At 36.6% G+C, this 23,846-nt stretch overlaps 1 protein-coding gene across 1 annotated transcript; it reads right to left on the bottom strand.

Moving 5' to 3' along the window:
- Positions 1-6,483: 6,483 nt before the first annotated feature.
- On the bottom strand, positions 6,484-22,820 carry si:ch211-74m13.1. Its single transcript, XM_087245241.1, has 5 exons — positions 22,583-22,820; positions 15,249-15,509; positions 14,819-15,142; positions 14,345-14,578; positions 6,484-7,597 (listed from the first exon to the last, which is right to left on the bottom strand). Exons 1-5 carry the CDS (start codon positions 22,638-22,640, stop codon positions 7,488-7,490), a joined length of 987 nt encoding a protein of 328 aa, XP_087101367.1. The 5' UTR covers positions 22,641-22,820; the 3' UTR covers positions 6,484-7,487.
- Between the last annotated feature and the right edge of the window lie 1,026 nt (positions 22,821-23,846).

Raw genomic sequence — 23,846 nt, 5'->3', positions numbered from 1 at the left:
TGGATGAACTATGCCTTTAAGCGAACCCCATTTTCACTAATATTTCTGCAGATCATGAGAGAAAAAAAAAAATCAAGTCACCTTTTTATTATTACCAATTGTACCTTTATTTTTGATTTTATTTTAATAATACTTCTGTTTATTATGCATAGGCTTTATTTATTTATATTTATTTATAAACTTATGAAGATTTATAAGATATAATCTTGCGATCATAAAGTCCAGCTCTGAGTGGGAAAACACTTTTAGAAAAGACTGAAATTACAACAGTCTCACAATTTTTAGAACAATGTATAGTTTTTTGATTTGGTGGCTAATTTGTATGATTTTACACTCTAGTACAGGAGTGCCGTTAAGGGGTGTGTGGGGGGTTTAATAATTTAGGATGACCTCCCAGAGTTACTATTATTGGCCCCCCAATCAGCCCAAACATCCCCCACCCTCCTGCTCCTCATTTTCGCTTGCAACAACACTAATCCCCATTGACCACCAATCATCACACAGCTCTTCACTTTCATCCGCCATTGAAATATTGTCATAAGGCCTGTACGTGCCCCGGCTCTCATTAATACATCTTAGTATGATTTGCTCATCTCCAAATGATGGTTGGGATTAGAGATGGGGTTTGGAGGCATGCCTCTGTTTAAAAATCTTTTTATTTTTAAACATATCTTTTTAAAAATTAGACAAAATAAAACATCTGAATTAGTATAAATAAACCACCTTGTCACAGTTTGTAAAACAGCTTCACATCTTGACAAATAAGGCTGAGATTGCCAGAGCTAACATCACAATCGTGATAAAAAAACGAATCCCTTTAATATTCAGTAATTAAAAGAAATAAGAAATAAGTGCAGCTAATGATCATAGCCCTCACAACTGAAGCTGAATGTGAGAATGACTGAAGTGTCAGATCATGGCTATTACATTTAGGCTGCCTTCATAATTCTTTGCAGCACTGAGAACCAATCTAACCAATCACAGACATTTCTGTTGAATTTATGAATGCAGCAGCCAATCAGAGGCATTATTAGTCACCACTGATCTAAATGAGTCACTTCTAAACACTGAATCTGGGTAAGAAATTCGTTTTGTAGCTTAAGCTTGCAGTTTTAGTTTATTAAAGTATTTACATTATTGTATGATGTTTTCTTTTGTTGTCAGTCAAATATTGGATGCAATTTTGGATTGCAAAGTTACAGTAAATAACATAAAAGCTATTTGTTTTCTTCCTTAATCTGATAAAGTACCATTCGACAGAGTTTACACTTAGATAAAGCATGAATGCTCAGGATCAGCCAATCACAATGAGAAGAATTCAGCTGATCAGAGCAATCTGTGCATATCATGTGCAATCATATAACCCTATGAGCATTATTCTTCCATTGGACAGAAAAAGAACAAAGCACAAATTTCTGCATACGTGGAGCCTTGGGTACCAAAAAACAGGTTTACACTTATTTGAATGTGCATACGGCAAAATCAACACCAGGACTGAGATTTATAAAAACATTTTGTACTGATGGGAAAAGAGCTCAGCACCCTGCCAACTAACACACAAACGTACACACTTTTCCTTGTGGCAGACACAAAGAATTTGGAAATTGGGTGATTCTGTTCATTTATCTGAACTGTACACACACACATTTGAGAAAAGATCAAATACAAGCAACATTTTATAAAAGAAGCCTTATAAACTGTACAATGCAGTTCATATTAGACAAATGTTGTTAATTCACATTACATCTTTGTAATTCTTGATTTTCAACAACCAGATTCACATGAATGTTTTGCTTTGTCATCAGCCAGCAATTAAGTTAGCTAGCAGTTTTCAGATAATATTACAGTTAGTGTTAGTTTCAAGTAATCATAGCATGCTCTTGATCACTTATGCACCCCAAGATGAAAATGTTGCACCATTCCTTTGGTTTAAAAAACAAATACATAGAAAAAAAGACATACATTTTCAATAGTAACAGCTCTACTGATGTAACTTTAGCTATAAAACTACAGTGGATGGACGAAACAGTCCATGAGGGAAAATTCATAGTCATGGTCTCAGTTTTGTAGAACAGATTATTATTATTATCACTTGTGTACTAGGGCTGCACAATATATTGTTTCTACATCGATATCGCAGTGTGTAAATCTGCAAAAGTCACATCACTGGATCTGCAGGAATTTTTATGTGCTTTTAAGGCTTGTTACAGTAAGATTTCAAGCTAATTTAAACTATTTGGACATAAAAAATGATAAAGTTCACCACCTTAACAAATTTTTATTGTTTATTTATTTTTTAAAAAGCTTATACGGTGTTACTTTACATTTGATTATTGCGTTTCTGCACCTCTATGCTGTTAGACTTCACAGAAGGCCATGAAGCACTGTTTTTTGTAGCATTGTTCTATTGTTTTCATCAGTGCTTAATTTTATTTTGTATATTTTACAGCATTTTATGCAGAGCCTCTTCCCAACAAAATCATCCCAGTCAATGTAAAATATGAATTCATTACAAATAAAGTTACTCAATGTGAAATCATATTCATGTCGCAATATTTACTGCAGAAAAATGAAATATGGCAATGTCAGTTTTTCCCCAATATCGTGCAGCCCTATTGTGTCCTATGAGTGCACTGTAAAAAATATCAGTCAATTCACCGTATTTTGTGTATCATGTTTTATTTAATTTATTTATTTCCCCTTTATTTATTCATGCTTTTGAATCGCATAATGGGACCTTGATCTTTTTTTCCAACCATTTTTAACCTTGAAAAGTTTTAAAGTTATTTTATTGACATTTTCATCAGTTTAAAGAGATAGATTGTCTGCGTTGGTGTTGTATATTACAGTACACAAACCTTGTAATAAGCTGCCAGCACATTTTCTCTTATTTTCTTATTCTGCTATTTCTTATCCGTTATTTTATTATTGCAAACTACTAAAATGTCAATAAACGTCACTTTGTTAAACTGTAGAGTTGAATTTTCAACACCAGAGCAGATATCAAGGTCTCATAATGTAAATAAACAGTAAAACACTTGAAAACTTGTTAATTAACAGATATTTTTTACAGTGTAGGTCATCCATTACTGTAAATAACCTAACAGTACCTAATTAACATAGACAATAATATAAAAATGTGAATATTCAATTGCTTTTAAAATTAAAATATCACAATATATCAGGATTTATACATACATTGCACAATTAAATTCCAGGACCTTTAACAACGTTTTAAGCACTTTTTGTTGATTTTAAGGACTAAAAAGAAATTCTAATTAAAATACATTTAAAAGGTTCTTATTCACTATAATCTATAGGCCTATAGCTTTTATTCTGAATGAAAAGATTTGTGTTTTATCACAAAAAAACTGTTCAATTATTTAGAATTTCATCTGCAGTTATTTTGTGAGATCCATTGGATTGTGTCATACTACAAGGGTCAGACCTCAGTTCCTCTTTGTTTTGCTCACATTTTTTATACTGTAGCAGCAATGTGATACCTTCAAAAAGTTCTGCACATTTTTTGTGATTCTCTTTCAGATTGTCTGGTAGATCGAGAAGTCTATAAACAGTGGTCGGAGCCATTTCCAAGTGGGTGGGACTTGAGCTCCAAGTGGGCGGAACAAACCTGGAGTTTTTATTTATTTAATGTCTTGTACATGACACAGCCCAGCAAACAATTTTGTGTTTAATAGACGTCTAATAGACATCTAAACGTAAACGGCTTAGCTAAATCAAGGCTAAACTTGGAGTGAAAATCTATTAGACATCTAAGAATAGCCCAAAACTAGACTTGTCGTCAAACAGAATAAAACTTTATGTGTAGTCATTAATTTCTGTTTATTTGATGACTAGTCTAGTTTTGGCCTATTCTTAGACGTCTTTTAGATTTTCACTGACAGTTTAGCCTCTTTTTTAGCTAAGACGACTATGTTTAGACCAGGTGGTTCTCAACCTTTTTCACTTCGGGGCCCACCTCCTTCTCTGATAAATCTTTGAAGGCCCATGTCTGGCATTTTTTCTTAAACTGATAGAGAAAATGCTTATTTTAAACCTTTATTTACAAAAACATTTCCTTTGCTTGTACTGTTAATATATTAATTTATAATATCTTATTTTTCTACAGCGTATTCATATTTAAAAATGCCTTTTCCTTAATAAATGAACCTGTACAGGACAACAGATGACAATTTTTTTTTTTAATTGGACTAACTACTATTCATCCATTGATCTTATCCATTAAAAAAAAGGATATTTAGGATATTATTGGAGTTCGCTGACAACTGATCAACTGTTTACAAAAACACCACCGCTAGATCCTCCTGCATAGGCGTGCGTCTGTTACGAAACACTCAAACTTCATTCATTCATTCATTTTCTTTTCGGCTTAGTCCCTTTATTAATCTGGGGTCGCCACAGCGGAATGAACCGCCATCTTATCTAGCCTGTTTAATGCAGCAGATGCCCTTCCAGCTACAACCCATCTCTGGGAAACAACACTCAAACTTGCGTTATAAAACTCTAATTTGAACAACTATGCTGATATTTTGAAGAGTTCACACAAAGAGAGCACGCCTAGTTTGTAAATCAATGGAGATGTGCGACTCTGATACAAGTCGCAGATGGAGGCACGCACTAACTGGTTATAACTAATTATCGTTACCTTTACATTTGTGTGATGGTTTGCTTTATACATATTAGCATGTAGTTCTAGATAACGTGCAGGGGTTGGAAGTGCAGCCCGGCTTAAGTCTGTAACCGACAACAATAACAGAAAACAGAAATGCCATAACACCAATCATTTTTATATAAAACATATTTAAATTATTATATAGGTCATATTTAATATTGAAATCAAATAACTATAGTACAATAATTAAGTTTTAAGCTATCTTGCAGGATAGCTGAGGCCCATTAGTTGAGAATCACTGGTTTAGTCACCTATTAGACATCTTTTAAAAACACAAAATGCTAGCTGAGAGTCCAGAAATCTGTATTTTTAACGTCTACACCTACCCCAACGTTAAACATAATATTATAGTAACCTGTTGTATTTTTTAATGTCTACTACACCTACACACACCCTAAACCCAGCTCATTTACAGCGTAAGTCCACATGGAGGTCACCCAGCCTACTTGCAGTAAAATCCCTCCCACTTGGAGGTCTCCGGGCTGCTGCAATACCTACTTGGGTAGAAACACTTTGTAAATCTGTTGGAATCAACACATTCTCACTCCTCACATATTAACACTTGGTCAGGAGCCCTTGGCATAGTGCCACTTTTTAATGCCCTTTAAGCATTATTAAAATGATCTAGAGTACTCCATTGGTGACCCAAAAAGAAACCTTTGTGTCAACACCAAAACTATGACATTATAAAATAGACAACTTGTATTGTATTCCGAGTCTTCTAAAGCCACATGATATGTTTATTTAAAGAATTGAGTGAAACTAAGTGCTGTTAGTGATCTCACTCCTTTTTTCATTCATAAAGTAGACCTGCATTTCACAACTGCAGATGAAAGACATGCCAGCTAGTGCAATCTCACAATCAAAGCTGACGTAATGAAATTGCTATGTGTGCATGTTGATGCCGAGGTTTCTCAATGAAAGCAATTGCAGATAACCTGCATGCGGAAAAAAACAAAGCTTAACCAGTTAAACTCTGCTGCTATTTTGGGATTTCCGCCTGGATTTTGCCAACCCAAATTTAAAAGCCTCCCAAATCCACATGCATTATACATATACATGAGGTGTAAATGCAAAAATTTGGTATCATTGTAAAGAAAACCCTTTGAATTTTCATAAAACACAATTGAAAGTGTTTAAGATAACTGTATATGTTGTCTGTGTTATGATAAACACCTAAAAAAAAGAGGCGCTTTTTGTATTTTGGTTTTATAAACTCAAATTTGAAAGTGTACCTTTTAGGTTCTGCGTGCTCTAGCGTGCTGTAATTAATTTTGGTGGTTCCTGTACATGTCTGTAATCATAGAAGAAGAAGAAAATGCCTCCACCATAATCTATGCAAAAGTTATTGCATTCTAACTGATGAGAGCTGCTATACAAGCCACGGGGATCGATCATTGTTTTCATATTTCACTATTCTTTTGTTTGATCAAACATAATTCACTGTGTTTGGACCACATCAGACATATAAAAGGATTACTTTTGCACATCACCTCAAAAACAGACGAGAAATGGCCCTAAAGCACACAGCATGAGACGACAGCTGTCTGTGTTATCTGGGGCTGCTTATTGATCATAAATGTATTGTTTTCACTGCTGCGCCAAGGAAACACTGCGATTTATTCGACAACTGTTTGATATGTGAATATAATTCAGTAAAAAGAATGCTAGAACCGTATGAGCACCAGCAAGAGCTTTCATTTGAGCTATAACTTGTACATGTGTCATATGAAAAATATGAAAATTAACCAATGTTCAATACTCAGCTCGGGTATCCAAAAGACAGTGTATTTAAGTGTAAATAACTTTTGTAGAGTAGAATAAAAACCAAAGTGATGCATATGTGCATAAAATATAGATTCTACACTTTCAAACGAAACCACTTACAGGGGTCTAGTGCAATGCTAGCCCTTTAAATCTGAAAGCGAAAGTTGATGACGTCACAGATGCGGTACCGGGTCCGTGCAGTTTAAATTAAGGTGTCCTGTGTGCTTAAAAGTGGCACAGAGGGTTCCTGACCAAGCCTCATTATGTGATCACTTGTTAGTGGGAATGTACTTTTTTCTAACTATGGCTGTTTTTGAGGATTTTCTAGTACTACAAATTCAAAGTCAAATTCACCCACTTAAACCACTGCTGTACAATCCCTGGTTAATGTAAAGGCACGATTAATTAAAGTAGTGTCATGCAGTAATGCCATTTCTACACTGTAAAAAAGTGGACTCAACCTAAACATGTTAAGCAACTTTCTGCACAGCATTTTGAATTGACTAATCTTTTAACACAAGTACTGCACTTGGCTCAATTTAAGTTGTCAGCTAAAAAAGCTCTGCAGCGAGTTGCCTTACAATTTTAAGCTAACCTTTTTTTGTTCAGCGTAGAGCAGGGGTCACCAAACTTGTTCCTGGAGGGCCGGTGTCCTGCAGATTTCAGCTCCAACCCTAATCAAACACACCTGAACAAGCTCATCAAGGTCTTACTAGATATACTTGAAACACCCACTGAGGCAAGTTAGAGCTAAAACCTGCAGGGACACCGGCCCTCCAGGCCCGAGATTGGTGACCCCTGGTGTAGAGGCTCAATAATAGTTTAATTTGACCTGTCAGCACATTAACATTCATTGAACGCATAAAAAAGCCTAATTTAAAGCAAAGAATACAACTGCTTTCTACTTGAAGCATCTCAAGCCATGCACAATCACATCTGTTATTTAAAAACAAACCAAGAATAGTCAAGTTTTTCATGATCTCCCTGAGGAGTTGTTCCTGCTTTGAGGTCATCTCTTGCAAGTTCATTAAATGATAGTGTTTGGAGGACTTTTAATCTTGAATATTACATAGGAAACGATTAACAGGACTGCCAACACGACGCCAGCGATAACAATGGCCCAGAATGTGGTCCTTCCTGTGGGAGAAATGACATTAGTGGTTTTACCATCAGGTGAATGCATCGACAGCTTCCTCAACAAAAGCAGGACTCTGCTTGATTTATTACAAACAAACAGCAGCGGTCGTCCTGGAACAGCCTGGCAGGAACACAACACTACTGGACGGGTAATAACAAGAGACTATTGTTGAACTGTTCCTTATTTGCATTTGACTAAAGTGCTTGACAAATGACTGAATGTAAATGTAAAGCTTTTTCAAAACAACCTGTAGATAAAGAATGAACGTTATAATAAATCAAAACTGAAATTTACAGATAATCAACTTGCCTAAACATGCTAAAATCATACAAACACATGCTTGTTTGCATCCTCATTTCCAGGGTTTTTTGTTTAAATGCTTTATTCAAAACTTAATACAAGCCTAGGTCAACCTTTGTAAGATGAATTCATTTTTAAATGACATTTAAATAACATAGGGATAACATTTTACAGGCCAATCTATGAAATAGCCATTAAGGATGCTTTCACACCTAGATTTTTACTTCGAAACCTGGTGCATTTCCCCCTTAGCTCGGTCCGTTTGGACATATGTGAACACGGATCATCACCAAATCAATTGTTAAGTCTCGGATCTGATGAATCGAACTCTGGAGCGGAATGACTGTAGTGAGAAAGCATTGTGATCCAACAAACTAACCAACCAGTCTATTGCACAGTGTATTATGGTCATGTAATAGCTCTATATGGTTATATGCAGAGAGAATTATGAGTAGAGTGGGATGTCATTCGTACCGGTAAATGTGCGTTTCATGTCAATTACGAAAGTGAAATATTACTGATTTCTGTTTATCCATTAGGAAAATTCTTTCCATATTTTAAACATATAATATTTAGTATTAGGCCGATTCCTGCAGGCACAGGGAGTCAAAGTATGTCATATTGACGTTGTACCTCAACGTGGTTGTACCCCGTCATGGGGACGCTGGATTGTTTGGAAATGAAAATCGGATTGAAATCAGAAGTCAATGTCAGGCTGAAGTCAATTTCCAACGTCTAACCTGAAATCAACCTAAAATCAACTAAATATCAACGTCTAATCATGTTACACCTTGACATTGTGTGGACGTTACCACTATGAAATCTAACAGACATTGGATTTTAGTCCCTTTCCAACACAACCAAATATCAACGTAAATTGACATCGTTCTTGGACGTCAAAATTATGTCCTTAGATGCTGGTTAGTCATTGAATTTTGGTCACCTGATGTCATGACCTAATATTAATGTCTTATGATGTTGTGTGCCTGCTGGGATTTTTTTGCTCATTTCTGCACTGACACCTCAAAAAAAAAGATCAACATTGATCTGCTTCATGATCTGACTCTTGGTTTATCTGTTATTTAAATTTAGCCAATGCATTGAAGCTCATCACTAATAATGAAAACAATTTTTATTTTTATTTTAAAATAACAAATTATACGTTACAAAAAACGATCGATAGATCGATTGACAACTGAAATGACGCTATGTACAGGGCTCAGCACAATTAAGTACACCCCATTTTGAAAACGAATATTTTGATCCATTTCTAAGTGAATATAGGCAATGTATTTTGGTGCATTTAAACAAAACAGATTTATTAAACAGATATATTTATTAAAATAATATATTAGTCACTAAACATTTAGAAATTGAAAGATAATACAATTAAATTCAAGCATAATATTGCAAAAATAGAAAAAATACAACCTACAATATTTCAACAAAGTTTTTTGTCTATTTAAAATTTGTATTTAATATTTATCAGCATATGTATGTTTCAAAATGCACATCATGATTTTGCCAAGTACGATGTGATCCTGGATTAACATCTATGTTGATCCTGGAACATAATTTTTGTACGAAAATGTATTCCATACCTATTCCCTACCCTAAATCCAACCGTAACGGGAGGGGAATAATAGTTGGATAACAATCATGTAGAAGTGCATAGAACTAACTGTAAGCCCAAACTTAACATAAACGGTAAATGTATCCCTTAATCTTGATTAGCTGGTTGGAATGTTGCTACTAGGAATGGAATGTCCTACACTAGTACATTTGTAGCAGTCTGCCTTACTAACCTAAATGAGGCCATTAATGTAAACCACCCTCGTGACTAATGCTGTGTTGTCTCAACAGACCAACAGATACTGTAGTAGCCCATCATTCATTCATTCATTTTCTTGTCGGCTTGGTCCCTTTATTAATCTGGGGTCGCCACAGCGGAATGAACCGCCAACTTATCCACCTGCAACCCATCTCTGGGAAACATCCACACACATTCACACACACACTCATACACTACGGACAATTTAGCCTACCCAATTCACCTGTACTGCACATCTTTGGACTGTGGGGTAAACCGGAGCACCCGGAGGAAACCCACGCGAACGCAGGGAGAACATGCAAACTCCACACAGAAACGCCAACTGAGCCGAGGCTTGAACCAGCGACCCAGCGACCTTCTTGCTGTGAGGCGACAGCAATACTTACTGCGCCACTGCTTCGCCCACAGTAGCCCATCAAATATAAGTTATGTAGTGCTTGTAGTACAGCCCATAACTTAAGTCAACTTATGTACCATGTGAGATAGGGGCCTTCCCAGGTATGGACGGCCGTCTAAGATTACACCCCTGCCTCTGAGAAAGGCATCCTTTGTGAATCTCAATGTTGAACTGCAGGCTGATGTATGAGGTATTACTGACCTCATATCAGCCCGTTGTCAGTAGATAGTTTAGAAGACAGATGTACTGTTGTCACATGGGGTCTAGTATGCTTCACCTATAAAAGCAAACCCAGAGGAAACTAAATATGTGAATACAATAATTTAGGCCTACTGTGGCAGAACCACCTCTTGACTGGGTCTGAGACAATGTGTTTGAACTAATATTCAATATGGTTAGCGGAAATCCAAGACTGGACGCAATCCGCATCCTTCTTGGAAACTATAAAATAACAACTAAAAACCCAGCCCTCCTAAGGAAGGGAAAGTTTTTCTGTGAGCATGCAACAAAACAGGGCTTTACAGACGCTTAAGAGCGTAGGAAGATTTGGACAGTAACACCAATTTTCCATTCCCCATCCATCATTCTCCAGTCAATTCCAGACTTTGGACAGCTGAAAGAAGCCAAAGACTTTTTTATTTGTGTCAGATTTATCTGCTCCTTGGCAGACATGCCTATTGAATGACCAACAGAGAGGGCTGTTTGCTTGATGGCTCAGCAGAGTAATTTATGACTGGTAGACACTGGAAATGTTAGTGTAAAAACCACATGCTTACATCTACTCACTAGTCCACCATGTCAGTGTATTTATGATTGTGCTTTTGCAATCTATCCTAGATCAAAATTTAAGAGAATATTTATTAAAATGAAGACAACAAGAATATCATAAGCTTGATGATGGTGATCTTCAAGTCACGTGACAGTGGTGTGGCTTAATTATAGCCTACATTTACCTTATGACTATTGTTTGAAGGGATGAGTTAACCCAAAAATGAACATTCTGTTATTATTTACTCACCATCATGTCATTTCAAACGTCTGAGACCTTTGTTCATCTTTAAAAGACAAATATATATACAAATTTTAGATGAAATCAGAAATCTCTGTGACCTCTGTCAACCCAAAGACATCCAAAGTCCAGAAAAAGAGCTGAAAACATTGTCAATTGACTTTAGTGGTTAAACTCTAATCATATGAAGCTCCAAGAACACATTTGTACAGCCAAAAAAATAGTAAATATGACTTTTTTTTTCTTTCACGTCGCCAAGTTGCACGTATTACTACAGGCAATACTACGTAATACTATCAGGAGTGCAACACACAAGTTTTGTATTGTCTTGGCAAAGGTATTTTTTTTTTTTTGGGAGGGGGGGGGGGGGGGTTGAGGAAAGAGATATCATAGGAACAGAGAAACTTCAACTTAAATTAACAAAGGTCTCAGGGGTTTGGAACAACATGAGGGTAATTCAGTGTGTGCGACGAACAACCGTAAATCCAAAATAAAAAAAAAATGACATAACCATGTGACATTAATTGTATGTGTAAACTTTACACATATCACATATTAGTGTGATCAAGAGTCTGCATTTAAGTGAAGTTTATTTATAAACAAATTTCGAGAGGATCACGTGATTATGATGGTTCACAGCTGTTCCAACTTTAGCTAACGACTGTTTATCCTATCAGACAATCCTTAACTCACTATAAATAACCAGACTTTTCTCATCTCAATATCTTCGTCTTGAAGAAACGCCTCACCCAACCATACTTTCCCTCCTTTCAAACAGGCGACACGGTGGCCAGCGATTAGCGCTGTTGCCTCACAGCAAGAATGCCCCTGGTTTAATTCCTTTCCAAACCAGACGGCATTTCTGTGCGGAGTTTGCTCGTTCTCCCCGTGGTCCCGTGGGTTTTCCCTGGGTCCTCCGGTTTCCTCCCACACTTCGAAAACAAGCACTCTAAACAATTAATCCAAATACTTTAGCTAAACTCTGAGTACACCTTTCAGCATCCATATCTGACACTTGGCTACAACAAGCAAGAGGGGGAGTCATCGAGATCTACCTGAGCTCAAACTCCCCTCTCGCCTTGCAACAGGAGGGAGCCCAGGGCTCGAGGATCTTATAAGCTTAGGGCTCTCTCTCGGGACAGCACGCCAAACTAGCTTTATTATCAATCATCAGCTAAGTGTGAACTCTTGAAACATTAAAATAGAAAAAACGTTCATGTCCACTAAGAAGATACTTGCTGTTATGTCCGTTTCGGTCGTTAATAGGCAGATCCTCAGCAAAAATAGGATAGCCGACTTTGAAGCATGCTGGGAAACCATATTTGAATCGAAGAGGAGAACAAAAACTTGAGAAAAATTCACTAAAAAGAGGTGTGTGGAAGAACCGTATATGTGATATAATCTCTCTTTCTCTAAATATGCTGAGGAGAACTTAAACTGCACAAAAACAGAAACCTATCAAAATAAACCACATTCCATATGCAGTTGAAGTCATAATTATTAAAACCCCTGAATTATTAGCCTCGTTTATTTTTTTCTCCAATTCCTGTTAAACGGAGAGAAGTTTTCTTCAACGCATTTCTAAACATAATAGTTTTAATAATACATTCATAATTCATAACTGATTTATTTTATCTTTGTCATGATGACAGTAAATAATATTTGACTGGATATTTTTCAAGACACTTCTATACAGCTTAAAGTGACATTTAAAGGCTTAACTAGGTCAATTAGGTTATCTAGGCAGGTTAGGGTAATTAGGCAAGTTATTGTGTAATGATGGGCTGCGTCCGAAACCGCATACTTACATACTATATAGTACGCTAAAATCAGTATGCAAGCCGAGTAGTATGTTTGAATTCATAGAATTCGAAAATCAGTAGGCGAGAAGTACCCGGATGACTTACTACTTCCGGCGAGATTCTAAAGTGCGCATCCCATGCACGCTGCGCTATCCCATAATGCCCCGTGAGAGAATTCATGAATGGAACTGAGGCGACGCAACTAACGCAGGTAGGTCACATGACCATAACAAAATGTAGGATGTAGTACGTCCGAATTCCATTCATACTTTTCACATTCATACTGTATAGAACATACTTTTCTAACAGCCAAGTAGTACGTTTAAATTCAAATGCAGTACCTACCTAAATGTTTTGTAGAATTAAAAACTGCTTTAATTCTAGCCGAAATAAAACAAATAAGACCTTCTCCAGAAAAAAAAAAATAATAATAATATCAGACATACTGTGAACAATCACTGGCTCTGTTAAACATCATTTGGGAAATATTGAAAAAGGAAAGATAAATTCAAAGGGGGGCTAATAATTCTGACTTCAACTGTACAAAAGCTGTCTCAATGCATATTTCCAGCAGACCTGTTTATCTAAATAAACAATGCATTTTTTGGATTTATTGTTGTATTTATTTACTTATTGTTTATTGTTAATAATTGATTGTTATTTCCTGTACTGTAAGAAAGTCTATAAACATTGTTTATACTGTATTTTCTGTTTTCAAATAATAATAACAATAATAATAATAATAATAAAACGTGAAACAATTGCTTAATATTAACCTGATGTTTCTGTTACCGTATTAAAGATAAAGGAATCAGATCTTTAGTGGTTTAAAGTAATATGATGAAATGGAGTTATACTGTTATTCCATCCTAACTAGCCATATACTGTTCTTCCACATTTGAGAAATATAAATCACAATAACTTTATATTTCTATACACTAACACTGGAAAATGAAGTGCAAAGCTGTTGTTGTCTAGCTTCAAGTGAAATAAAAAATATATTATATAATATTCACACTCCAAATAAAAAAATATTATTACTTACATTTTGAAAATATGGATTTGTTTGGTTCTTTGTCTATTGGCCTCAATTAATAAAATAATTTCCAAAAAAAAACTGGGCAAAAAAACTGGGCAAATTCAACTTCAAATTCCAAAAATTGAAGTTGTAAACTTTTTAGATTATGAAGATTTGCTCTGGAGCTTATCTTCTTAATCCAAAAGCCAATGAAAAATGTATTTGTTTTAAAAATATATGTTTGACTTTTGAACTGGTCAACAAACCTGTCATTGTTGCAGTGCTCTATTGATCTATTGACTGTGACAATCAGTAAATGTGCTTAAAGCTGAGATAGACATTGCCTGAGGGTGAAGAGTAAGATTGGTGTTAATTCAATCAAAGCTGACCTGCAGAACTGACGATGAACACTTTGCTGCTTGCTCCCAGATCGTTTGTGGCGGTGCAGGTGTATTTTCCTGGACTGAGTGGGGAGGACTGGATCACTGGGGAGCTGATCTTCTCTTTCAGATGCTCTGAGTGCCATGTGTACACAGCAGCCGGGTTTGCCTTCACTGTACAGTTTAAATAGACAGTATCGCTCTGACTGATGTTCTCTGCTGAACTGGAGTGTTGTGGTTTATCTGAGGAGGACAGAGGAACATTTCTCAGCACTACAGCAGACATGATGAGCAGCTGCTGTTAATACATCAGTGAAATTACTGTATATCTGACTATTTTAATCTATTATTCAATTCATTATTAACTATATGATAAAACTGATGACTGCTAATACGCTGAACTCATAATAAACAATAAATAAAATAAATAAATAAATAAATAAATAAATAAAAACTTGCAAATTTAGCAGTAAATAAGCTTACAGTGAACATCAATGCTGAGAGGTTTTGATGTGTTTTTGGGAGGAGGTTGAGGTCCTTCTACTCCCAGGTTCAGCTCTGTTTCACATCTGTACTGAGCTCCATCATCAGCTCTGTCTGGATGGATCAGGAGTCTAATTATTTTATTGACTGGACTCTTGGTGTTGTCAGTGAAGTTGGTTTGATTCACCAGAGTTTCTCCTTTGTACCAGTTGATGGTGAGATTCTGAGCAGGAGCCACATTATGAATGTCACACTGGAGCTCATACTGGTTTCCCTCTGTCATTATTTGATTCACAGTGCTGATGGAAACACTGTCTGGAGTCTCTGTGGAGGAAGATTCACACACTCTGATACCTGCAGTCATCAACTTACATTTATTAGAGATTTCTGAGAATGAAAAGACACAGATAATAATTACAGAGGAACTCACTGTAAATAGTGACTGGGAGAGGTACTTCACACTGTTTGCCATAGTTTATGTAGCAGAATGGTGGCTCTATCTTCCAGTCTGTCAGCTGTGACACTCTCCATGTGATCAGATTAGCTTTGGACAGGGGCACTCCTCCCACAGTGGCTTCCCATCCCATCCCATCATGTGTGACAGAAGTGTTGCAGTTTGCTGAAGCCGAGCTATTAAACCTCACAACAAGTTTAGGTGGGTTGATTTGAAGAGGACATTCAGCATTTGTACCTGTAAAACACATTTGAGAACACAGAATAATGCACACTGGATCATTTACCTGACAGACTGAAAAAAAGACAATGCAGTCTCATGGTAGGACACCTCATGTTAGGTAGAAAAAATTTTTGATCTTTATTCTTGATCAGAAATTGAGTTTACTGACCAGCTGCATACAATATATGTTTTTTTTTTGATTTTGACTAGTAGTTTTTGTGTGTTTAATAACAAAAATCTCATCAATTCCCTTTCATTATTAACGGGGTGGCCCACAACAATATCACATTTGAAACTTTAGTTGATGTGTAATGTACCTGTGCAAACATAAAACATAAACTAGAACCTAAAGTTTCTTGATTAACTTTGATGTTGGCTTAAGAAAGCAAACGTGACTGCGCTAGGACTGGGAATGGCAGTTGGCAGGAAGCACGGCGGCAGTTGCTAAAACAATTATGGCATTGTTAGGTGGTTGCTAAGCAGTTGCTAAATGGCAATGCTCGTGTACATGTTTGATCAAATGCTAATACTTAGTAGGCATTTCTAGCATATGGTATTGCATTTAGATAATCATTCATAGCATGTAGCTAATCGTTATTAGCACTTGGCTTCCATTATCATTGTTACCATGCATAGTACACAGGAAGTCCCATTTGCTAGCATGAGTCAAACAAGCCAATGCCCAGGTCCCTACGATGTTCTGATGTAGAGATATTGCTATTTTTAAATGGTTGCTAGGTTATACTGTTTTATTGCTATGGGGACATTTGACAGGTTAATGATGATACATCAAAGCTTCTTGGCAATATGAGTGATCTTAATCAACCCCAATGTTTCTATGACAGTCTTTATGAGTGTCAAAAACTGGACTTGAACATTATGTATTCCTGGTGTTGGGTTGCGGCTGAAAGGGCATTCGCTGTGTAAAACAAATGCTGGATAAGTTGGCGGTTCATTCCATTGTGGCGACCCCTGATTAATAAAGAGACTAAGGGAAAGAACATTATGTAAAAATGGCTTGCCATATTTTTTTGAAAAAACAATGCTTAATAAGTGTGAAAGTGATACATGCAAAAATGGCTTGCCATATCAGTAAAAAATATGGAGTTTAAGTCAAAAATGGCTTGCCATATCAGTAAAAAATATGGAGTTTAAGTCAAAAATGGCTTGCCATATTTTGAGAAAAATAATGCTTAAAATTATTTATTGGAAAACTATAAGTCTGATAAACCTTAAAGATACAGCAACAAAATCTAACGCATCTAAATACAGCTTTTGGCCTAATTTGGGGCTTGTATAATTTTTTTATATGCTCGGATTATAAAAATGTAATATTTAACATTTTTTATTAAAAAACAATAAGTCTTATAGGCATGAGGAGATATAGCAACAATCTTGAATGTAGAAGGCACATTTTGACCACATTTGGGCCTTGTGGCATGAACGACCTAGGAGGAGATAAGTTTGTTTTCAAGGACAGAGTACCATAACAGTATGTTGGCTTTCTCAAGCCAACATAACAACATCTCTGAATGTAATATGCTCAAAGTTCAATAGAAAGGGAGACATTGGCTTTTACACAGTTAGCCGAGCAAAGCCTACAGCAAACAAAGACTGGGGACTACAAAAAATACATCCTAAATGCTTAAGGTTACGCGCATTCATCAGGTGCATACACCCCACACAGTGAAGGGGCGTGGTCAGAGGCACTGTAATATAGCAGAGAAAGCTAAAATGGCATCCAAATGCTGCTATTTCCACAGAGCTTCTTCTGTTTCTGCATTTGGGCTTCCAAAGGACACGACACAAAGAGAGAAGTGCTTACAGTTTCAAGTATTTTTCAGAGAATTATAAAAACTTATAGCTAGCATTTGACGAATGAGAACTTCCAGAATCTCCCCCAGTTCAGTGCTGCATTCGGCTTAAAACTCCTCAATGAAGGAGCAGCTCCAACCATAATAGGCGAAGCTGTGATTGTGAGTCACAACCTGTAAGTTTTTATTTGTTAAAATGTATCAATTACATGCAAAATTTCTAGCATTAATGGTATGTTGTAATAAAAATGTAAAAAAAGATAAGGAGGAAATGCTGTTTGGCACCGCTAACAATTTAGCTACAAATTCATATTTATCAGTCAAAGCACTGTAAACAGCCACAATCTTCAGCAGCGCTGCAGTGTGTCTCTATGCGGCCGCTTTCCTTGTGTTCTAAATCTCCAATAAAAAACTTGTAAAAGATTTGTGAACATTTTATATCACTTACACATGCCTATTCTGAATATATATGAAAGACACTTGTCAGATTTTATTTTAGAGAGCAGGCATGAAGTTCAGCTGTGTCCTCTGTGTCATTTTTTGTCTGATTCAGGCTAAAACTGATACTGCTAACAGCTACTCTAGCTGCATCCCAAATCGCATACTTATGCACTATTCTACGTCATTTTGTAGTATAAATAGAGCAAGTAGTGTGTTCACACTGAAAACTCTAAAAGTAATAAGTGCACTTTAATTACCCGGATGATGCACTCATACAGCCGGTAAAATGAAGTGTGTAATGATGGACACTTCACGCACTCAACGACCGCAGGTTTGCTCACATAGCGGTAGGGGCGGAGCTATCGGGCGCACATGTTGGATAACTTTTTTTGTTTTGGATGGTGAAAGCAAAATTCTCCTGCGAGAGTGATTATAGCGCCGCCCAATGGTGAATGCGGTTATACTCATGGCAGGTATTATTTGATAGTTTGCGCATTTATTTCACTGATTTGGCAACCGTCAAACGTCATCTGGGAAACAGTTTGAATTTCCGCTTAGTAAAAAAACAATAGTGCTCAATTTGGGACAACACTACACACATATACTATGCTGTTGAGTGTGTAAGTGCATAAGTGCATAGTGTATGAGTGCATAGTGTATAGTGGGATGCAGCATCTGACTAATTGTTTACAAAGCGCAAAAGCGCATGCTTGTAGGGGCGCAACGGATTTCCTGGTGACATGAAGCCGATCCACAAATCATAGCACATTATATTAGCTGACCAATCAGAGCCTCTTGAAGACGGGCTTTCGAATGAACCAGGAAATATGTAGTTTTCATGTTAGCTGAGTAGCTGTATATAATTAAAGTAAGATATATGAACAAATAACATGACTTTCTACAAGAGAAGCATGAGCACTCATTGCTTTGCATCTTTTAAACAAAACCGAGCCTTAAAAATACACTGTGGACCACCCCTTTAAAGTGCTTTCCTTATAAACACATTTGAAAGCCTTTTTAGGTATAGATTGATTTAACATATTTTTGTTTTATACTCTATCCAGTTAGTCTTACTCAATTAATTTGCACTTTTGTACTATACTACAGTCCCAGCCAGTGTTTCCAACCTATTTATGTTTAGTGTATGTTGTTACTGAAAATAAATTTATATTTTTGAAAACATGAGACCTGTTGCACAAAACACGTTGAACAAACACTGGTTTTTAGAATAAGCTCCCCTAAGTGGGTATTAGCAAAGTACTTTTAAAGGGTCACGAAATACCAAAACACATTTTGAGCTGTTGACAGTCGTATATGTGTCCCACACTGCTAAAAACACTTAGGACACGTATATTTCACTAAAAAGTGAAAATTGGTTGTTTTAGCGTTATTTCAATCAAATTCGTATTTTTGGTTTGAAACAAATTTTTGAACCTGTGTCATGGCCATGAGATCTTAGCGTGTGTTCCAGTGTGAAGACTGGACGTCTGTACTTGGGAGTCCCGTATTACGTCTCTGAGTGTGTTGCATTCATTCATGAGTATGGCTTGGTTCAAACCAATCAGAGCGCTCCATTATGAATGCGCTGCAACTTCATTAATATGCATGCTAGCTTTCTTAGACTGTACCTGAAACAGTGTTCAGACGGTAGAGAGACGACATACGTCGTGTTGCCAAAAGTAGTGGGAAAAGAAGAAGAAATGTTTGGAGATACGGGTCGTCAGTGTTGCTTTTATAATTTGCGGCAGTGAAGGTTTTGTTTTCATTTTCTGTCTAAGAGAGCGCTGCAGGACTCACATGTGGATCCGTGCAGAAATACATTTGTTTGGAACATTTTTTATTCGAGAGCTTTTTTCATCAGGAAATTGTGAGATCTGGATTTGCTGCTCGTCTCCTTTAAAAAAACACGCAGCTCCAGTATGTGCTGATTGTCCTGTCTACAGATTTGGTACGTGTGTGCGATCAGCGCCCTTTCTTCGTTTATTCAGATGGCAAAGTTATAGCTCATATCGTCAGCAGTACTCTTTAAGTGTTTAAAGATAGACCTTAGTCAAAATGATTTCTAAGTTACTTAGTTTACGTTAACATCACTACAATATTATGGACTGAAAGATCCACTGTAAATGCTGCTCTCTGTGTGTAAACACGTGAACACTTTAAACAAACTATTGCAGACCATCGTGTTTAATTTTCGCCACATTTTGTGACAGGATCGTATACACACACGGCTTTCTGACCTACCGAGTGCATCTGAGTTACAGAGAAATGCAGAGGTTTTTTTCTCTTATACGACGTGCAGTATCAAACACACCACCTTCATTAAAGACTGTCTTTCTCCCCTGCTTGTGTGTTTGTTTTTCCTCGATCAGAAGCGCGTGCCCAAAAGGCAACTCCCATTTCCCACCCAAATAGAGATAGACACACCCACTTTCCTGACTTTTTCCAAACAAGAAAATGGGGGGAATGGGGGGTTTCATGGCCCTTTAAGGCATTCCTAGTCTTTGGTATTAGCCATGCCTCCCTTATTCATCTCCAGATAGAGCAGAATGCTGCTGCTCGTTCGCTGACAGGGACACGCAAACGAGAACACATTACACCCATGCTGGCTTCTCTTCACTAGCTTCCTGTTCAGTTTAGGATACATTTTAAGATTTTAGTTTTGGTGTTTGATTGCCTCAATGGACTAGCACCAAGATACCTGTCTGCATTAATTAAATTGTACGATACATCAAGGGCACTTAGATGTGCTGATCAGCTACTTTTAGCTGTTCCACACACAAGGTTTAAAACCAGGGGAGACCGTGCCTTTGCAGTTGTTGCCCTTAAAGTATGGAATAATTTGCTTTTCCGTGTTAGGCAGGCCACAACCCTTTCTGTTTTTAAATCTAGTCTTAAAGTCTTTGGTTTTTAATACCATATGAGTCTTACATCGTTTGTATTTGTCCTTTGTGTAAGAACAAATACAAACCAACCCTAATTAAGATGAGGTTAAGAAGTTTCACAAAGCTTTATACTTTCTTTGTTAACTCTGGACCACTGAAAGTGTGACACGTGCAGCAAACAGCCAATCACAAAACAGTTTGATTCATTTTTCACAAGTCATTCAGTAATTAAATTCTCTGTTGAAAAGTGACAGGTATCAAGATGAGAAATACAATGCATTTAATATTGAAATAAACTCTGGAGATGTAGTAAAGTTTAAGAAGGCAACTAAAAGAAAATATTATTATAATATCTGTGCAAATCAATCAAGATAAAGTAAATTCACATGTAATTATTTAAAAGGTCATTTGTATTTTAATAAGATATTACCAGGGCTTTCTTGTACAGAGAATTACAAGGTGGCCACCTCCATCAAATTTTGTACCACCACCTTTTGACAAAAATCAGAAAGACGGTCATGGCTACTGACAGACCCCAAGTGATGCTCAAGCACAGGCCATGCCCTTACAAAAATAGCCTACAGGAATCCTGCAGGATTTATTTTATTTATTTTTTTTTGCAGGAACCTGCTGGTATCCTGTAGGAATTATGAAATCCTGCAGGACAAATTGACAATATGTGCAGTCAATTCCTACAGGTTTTAGAATCATGCAGTACTTTCTGCAGGAATCCTAAAGGATTATTTTTTTCCCTGCAGAAAAGCTGCTGTCCTGCAGGAATTATAAAATCCTGTAGGACACATTGACAATATGTGCAGGAATTTCCTACAGGTTTTTACAATGGATCCAAGCAAGTGACAAATCCTGCAGGATTTTATAATTCCTGCAGGACTTGCAGGAGTTATTTGTTGTAATTGGAATGAAAGAAAGAAATTATGTCACTTATTGTTGGAAGCAATACAATATGAGTTCTAACAGATAAACAATACAACAAACAAACAAAAAATAAGAAAATAAATGCATAAATAAGTATACAAATAGATCACAGGCAATTATAAAAATCAACCATTACACTAAACCATTCAAATTATGCAAATTTTTTGTGCAAACAAAAAAAGCTTTACACTTTTACGTTTTATTTCTATACTTTTTTTTTATTTATTAAAAATGTCAATCCAGCTTTCTATTTTAATTCAACTTCCATCTGGTTGGAGGCAAAAAAACAAAACAAAACTGCAAGACCTGTCCTTGAGGTAGATATTGTTATTATATTTAATATTATCTTTTTAAGATGAAAGAATAATAAAATAATAATAATAATAATAAATAGTTTAAGTGGCAAAAATGTCAGCAAAGGAGCATTTTGATTCAAAAATCTAAACTAATCTGCCTTCCTGACCATCATTTTTTTAAGTTTGTCAAACTAAGCACAACCTTGCCTGGATAAACCCAAACCAGCTGTGTGCAACAGGTTAATAATTGGACATTTAATAATTTAAATGTCCAATATCATTATTAGACGTCATTAACCTTTACATTTCTGAGAAAGTAAACATACAGTAAATCTATATAATAATCTAAATTTAGGCAACTAACGTTATATAGTTACACATGGCTTTCTATGTACATAGGTTACCTGTTAAAAGTCACACATTGAAACACATTTGTAGAAATAGGCTATCAACATTAAACTTTACAATAAACACAGTGTTGTCATATCTGCAACTGCATTGACATACAGATCCAAACAAATGCAGCTGCAGAATACTTAATATCACGACTCATACTATATATATCATATTACAAGCTGTACAGTAGCCTAAATATAGGGTACAGTAATGAATTAGCTTTAGAACTCAAATGACAGCATTTTAATATACTTAAAGCATTATGGCTAATAACGCTTTCACTACACGTAGCCTATAGAATAAAGCGAACTAAGTCAACAAACCTTTGACAGTCACAAGCAGTGTTACCGCGGAGAAAAGTCCCAAGACGCACTGAAGCATGTTGTAAAGGTTGAAGCCCCGCGGCGTCGAGAAACCCCTGAAAGGATAAATAAATAAATAAATTTCCCGCTCGCCACAACAGTCAACTCTATCGAATGGCCTTTCAGTCGCTACTCCAAAAAACCGCACCCAAATCACGAATAAATATGACTTAACCCAGTCAAAAGCACCTATGGAAATGAAACCATTGGGACATTTCACGCAGGAGGAGGAGGAGGATCCACAGGCGCGGCAGCAAACTGTACATGTTGACAATGGCTTAACGCGAAATGCCTTCAGTACTTTCACTTAAAATCGACAACTTTTCAAAATGGTCACGCAGATAAAACTAGACAGGCAGCCTCACCGTCAGAACAGAACATGAATTAAATACTTGTTTGGACGAGTAAATCGGCATTGGGTCGAAATGAAACATATGGGACAGATTAAGTTTTCCCTCCCTGATCTGGTCGAATAATGTTGAAATTTGGTTAAACGGGCTAATAAAACAGTGTTACCATAAAAATATACGATCATGTTTTTGAATCATACTGTAGTAAGATGTATTATATTGTGCATAATGTGATTATTGCTACAGCATACTGTATTAACAATACTGAGTTATACTATATACTATATTTATATATGGTAGATTTATTATGGTCTATTAGGCCTGTATAGCCAGCCTATGAAAACATGTGGTTCTTTTTTTTTCCTCAAAAAGATGACCTTTTTGCAGTCATTCCCTGCTGAAAAATCCAGCTTAAACCAGCCTAGGCTGGTTGTTTGGTTTTAGCTGGTCGACCAGGCTGGTTTTAGAGGGGTTTTGGCCACTTCCAGGCTGGTTTCCAGCCATTTCCAGCCTGGTCTTAGCTGGTTAGGCTGGGAGATGACCAGCTAAAACCAGCTTGACCAGCCTAGCAGGCTGGGAGCCCAGCCAAAACCAGCTATGTCCAGCTTAAACCAGGCTGGTCAAGCTGGTTTTAGCTAGATTTAGCTGGTCATTTTCCAGCCTGACCAGCTAAGACTAGACTGGAAATGGCTGGAAACCAGCCTGGAAGTGGCCAAAACCCCTCTAAAACCAGCCAACCAGCCTAGGCTGGTTTAAGCTGGATTTTTTTAGCAGGGTTAGCCTCAAATAATGAGGTACAAATATTGTTAGTGACATTTTGCACCAATATGTGCTAGATTAGCTTGCGAATACTTCCTACATTTTAGTCAAAGTGC

The sequence above is a fragment of the Danio rerio genome, chromosome 3 (genome assembly GCF_052040795.2).
Source record: "Danio rerio strain M-AB ecotype USA chromosome 3, GRCz13ab, whole genome shotgun sequence".
In the NCBI taxonomy this organism is placed as follows: Eukaryota; Metazoa; Chordata; class Actinopteri; order Cypriniformes; family Danionidae; genus Danio; species Danio rerio.
This window is presented reverse-complemented; position numbering and strand designations above follow the sequence as displayed.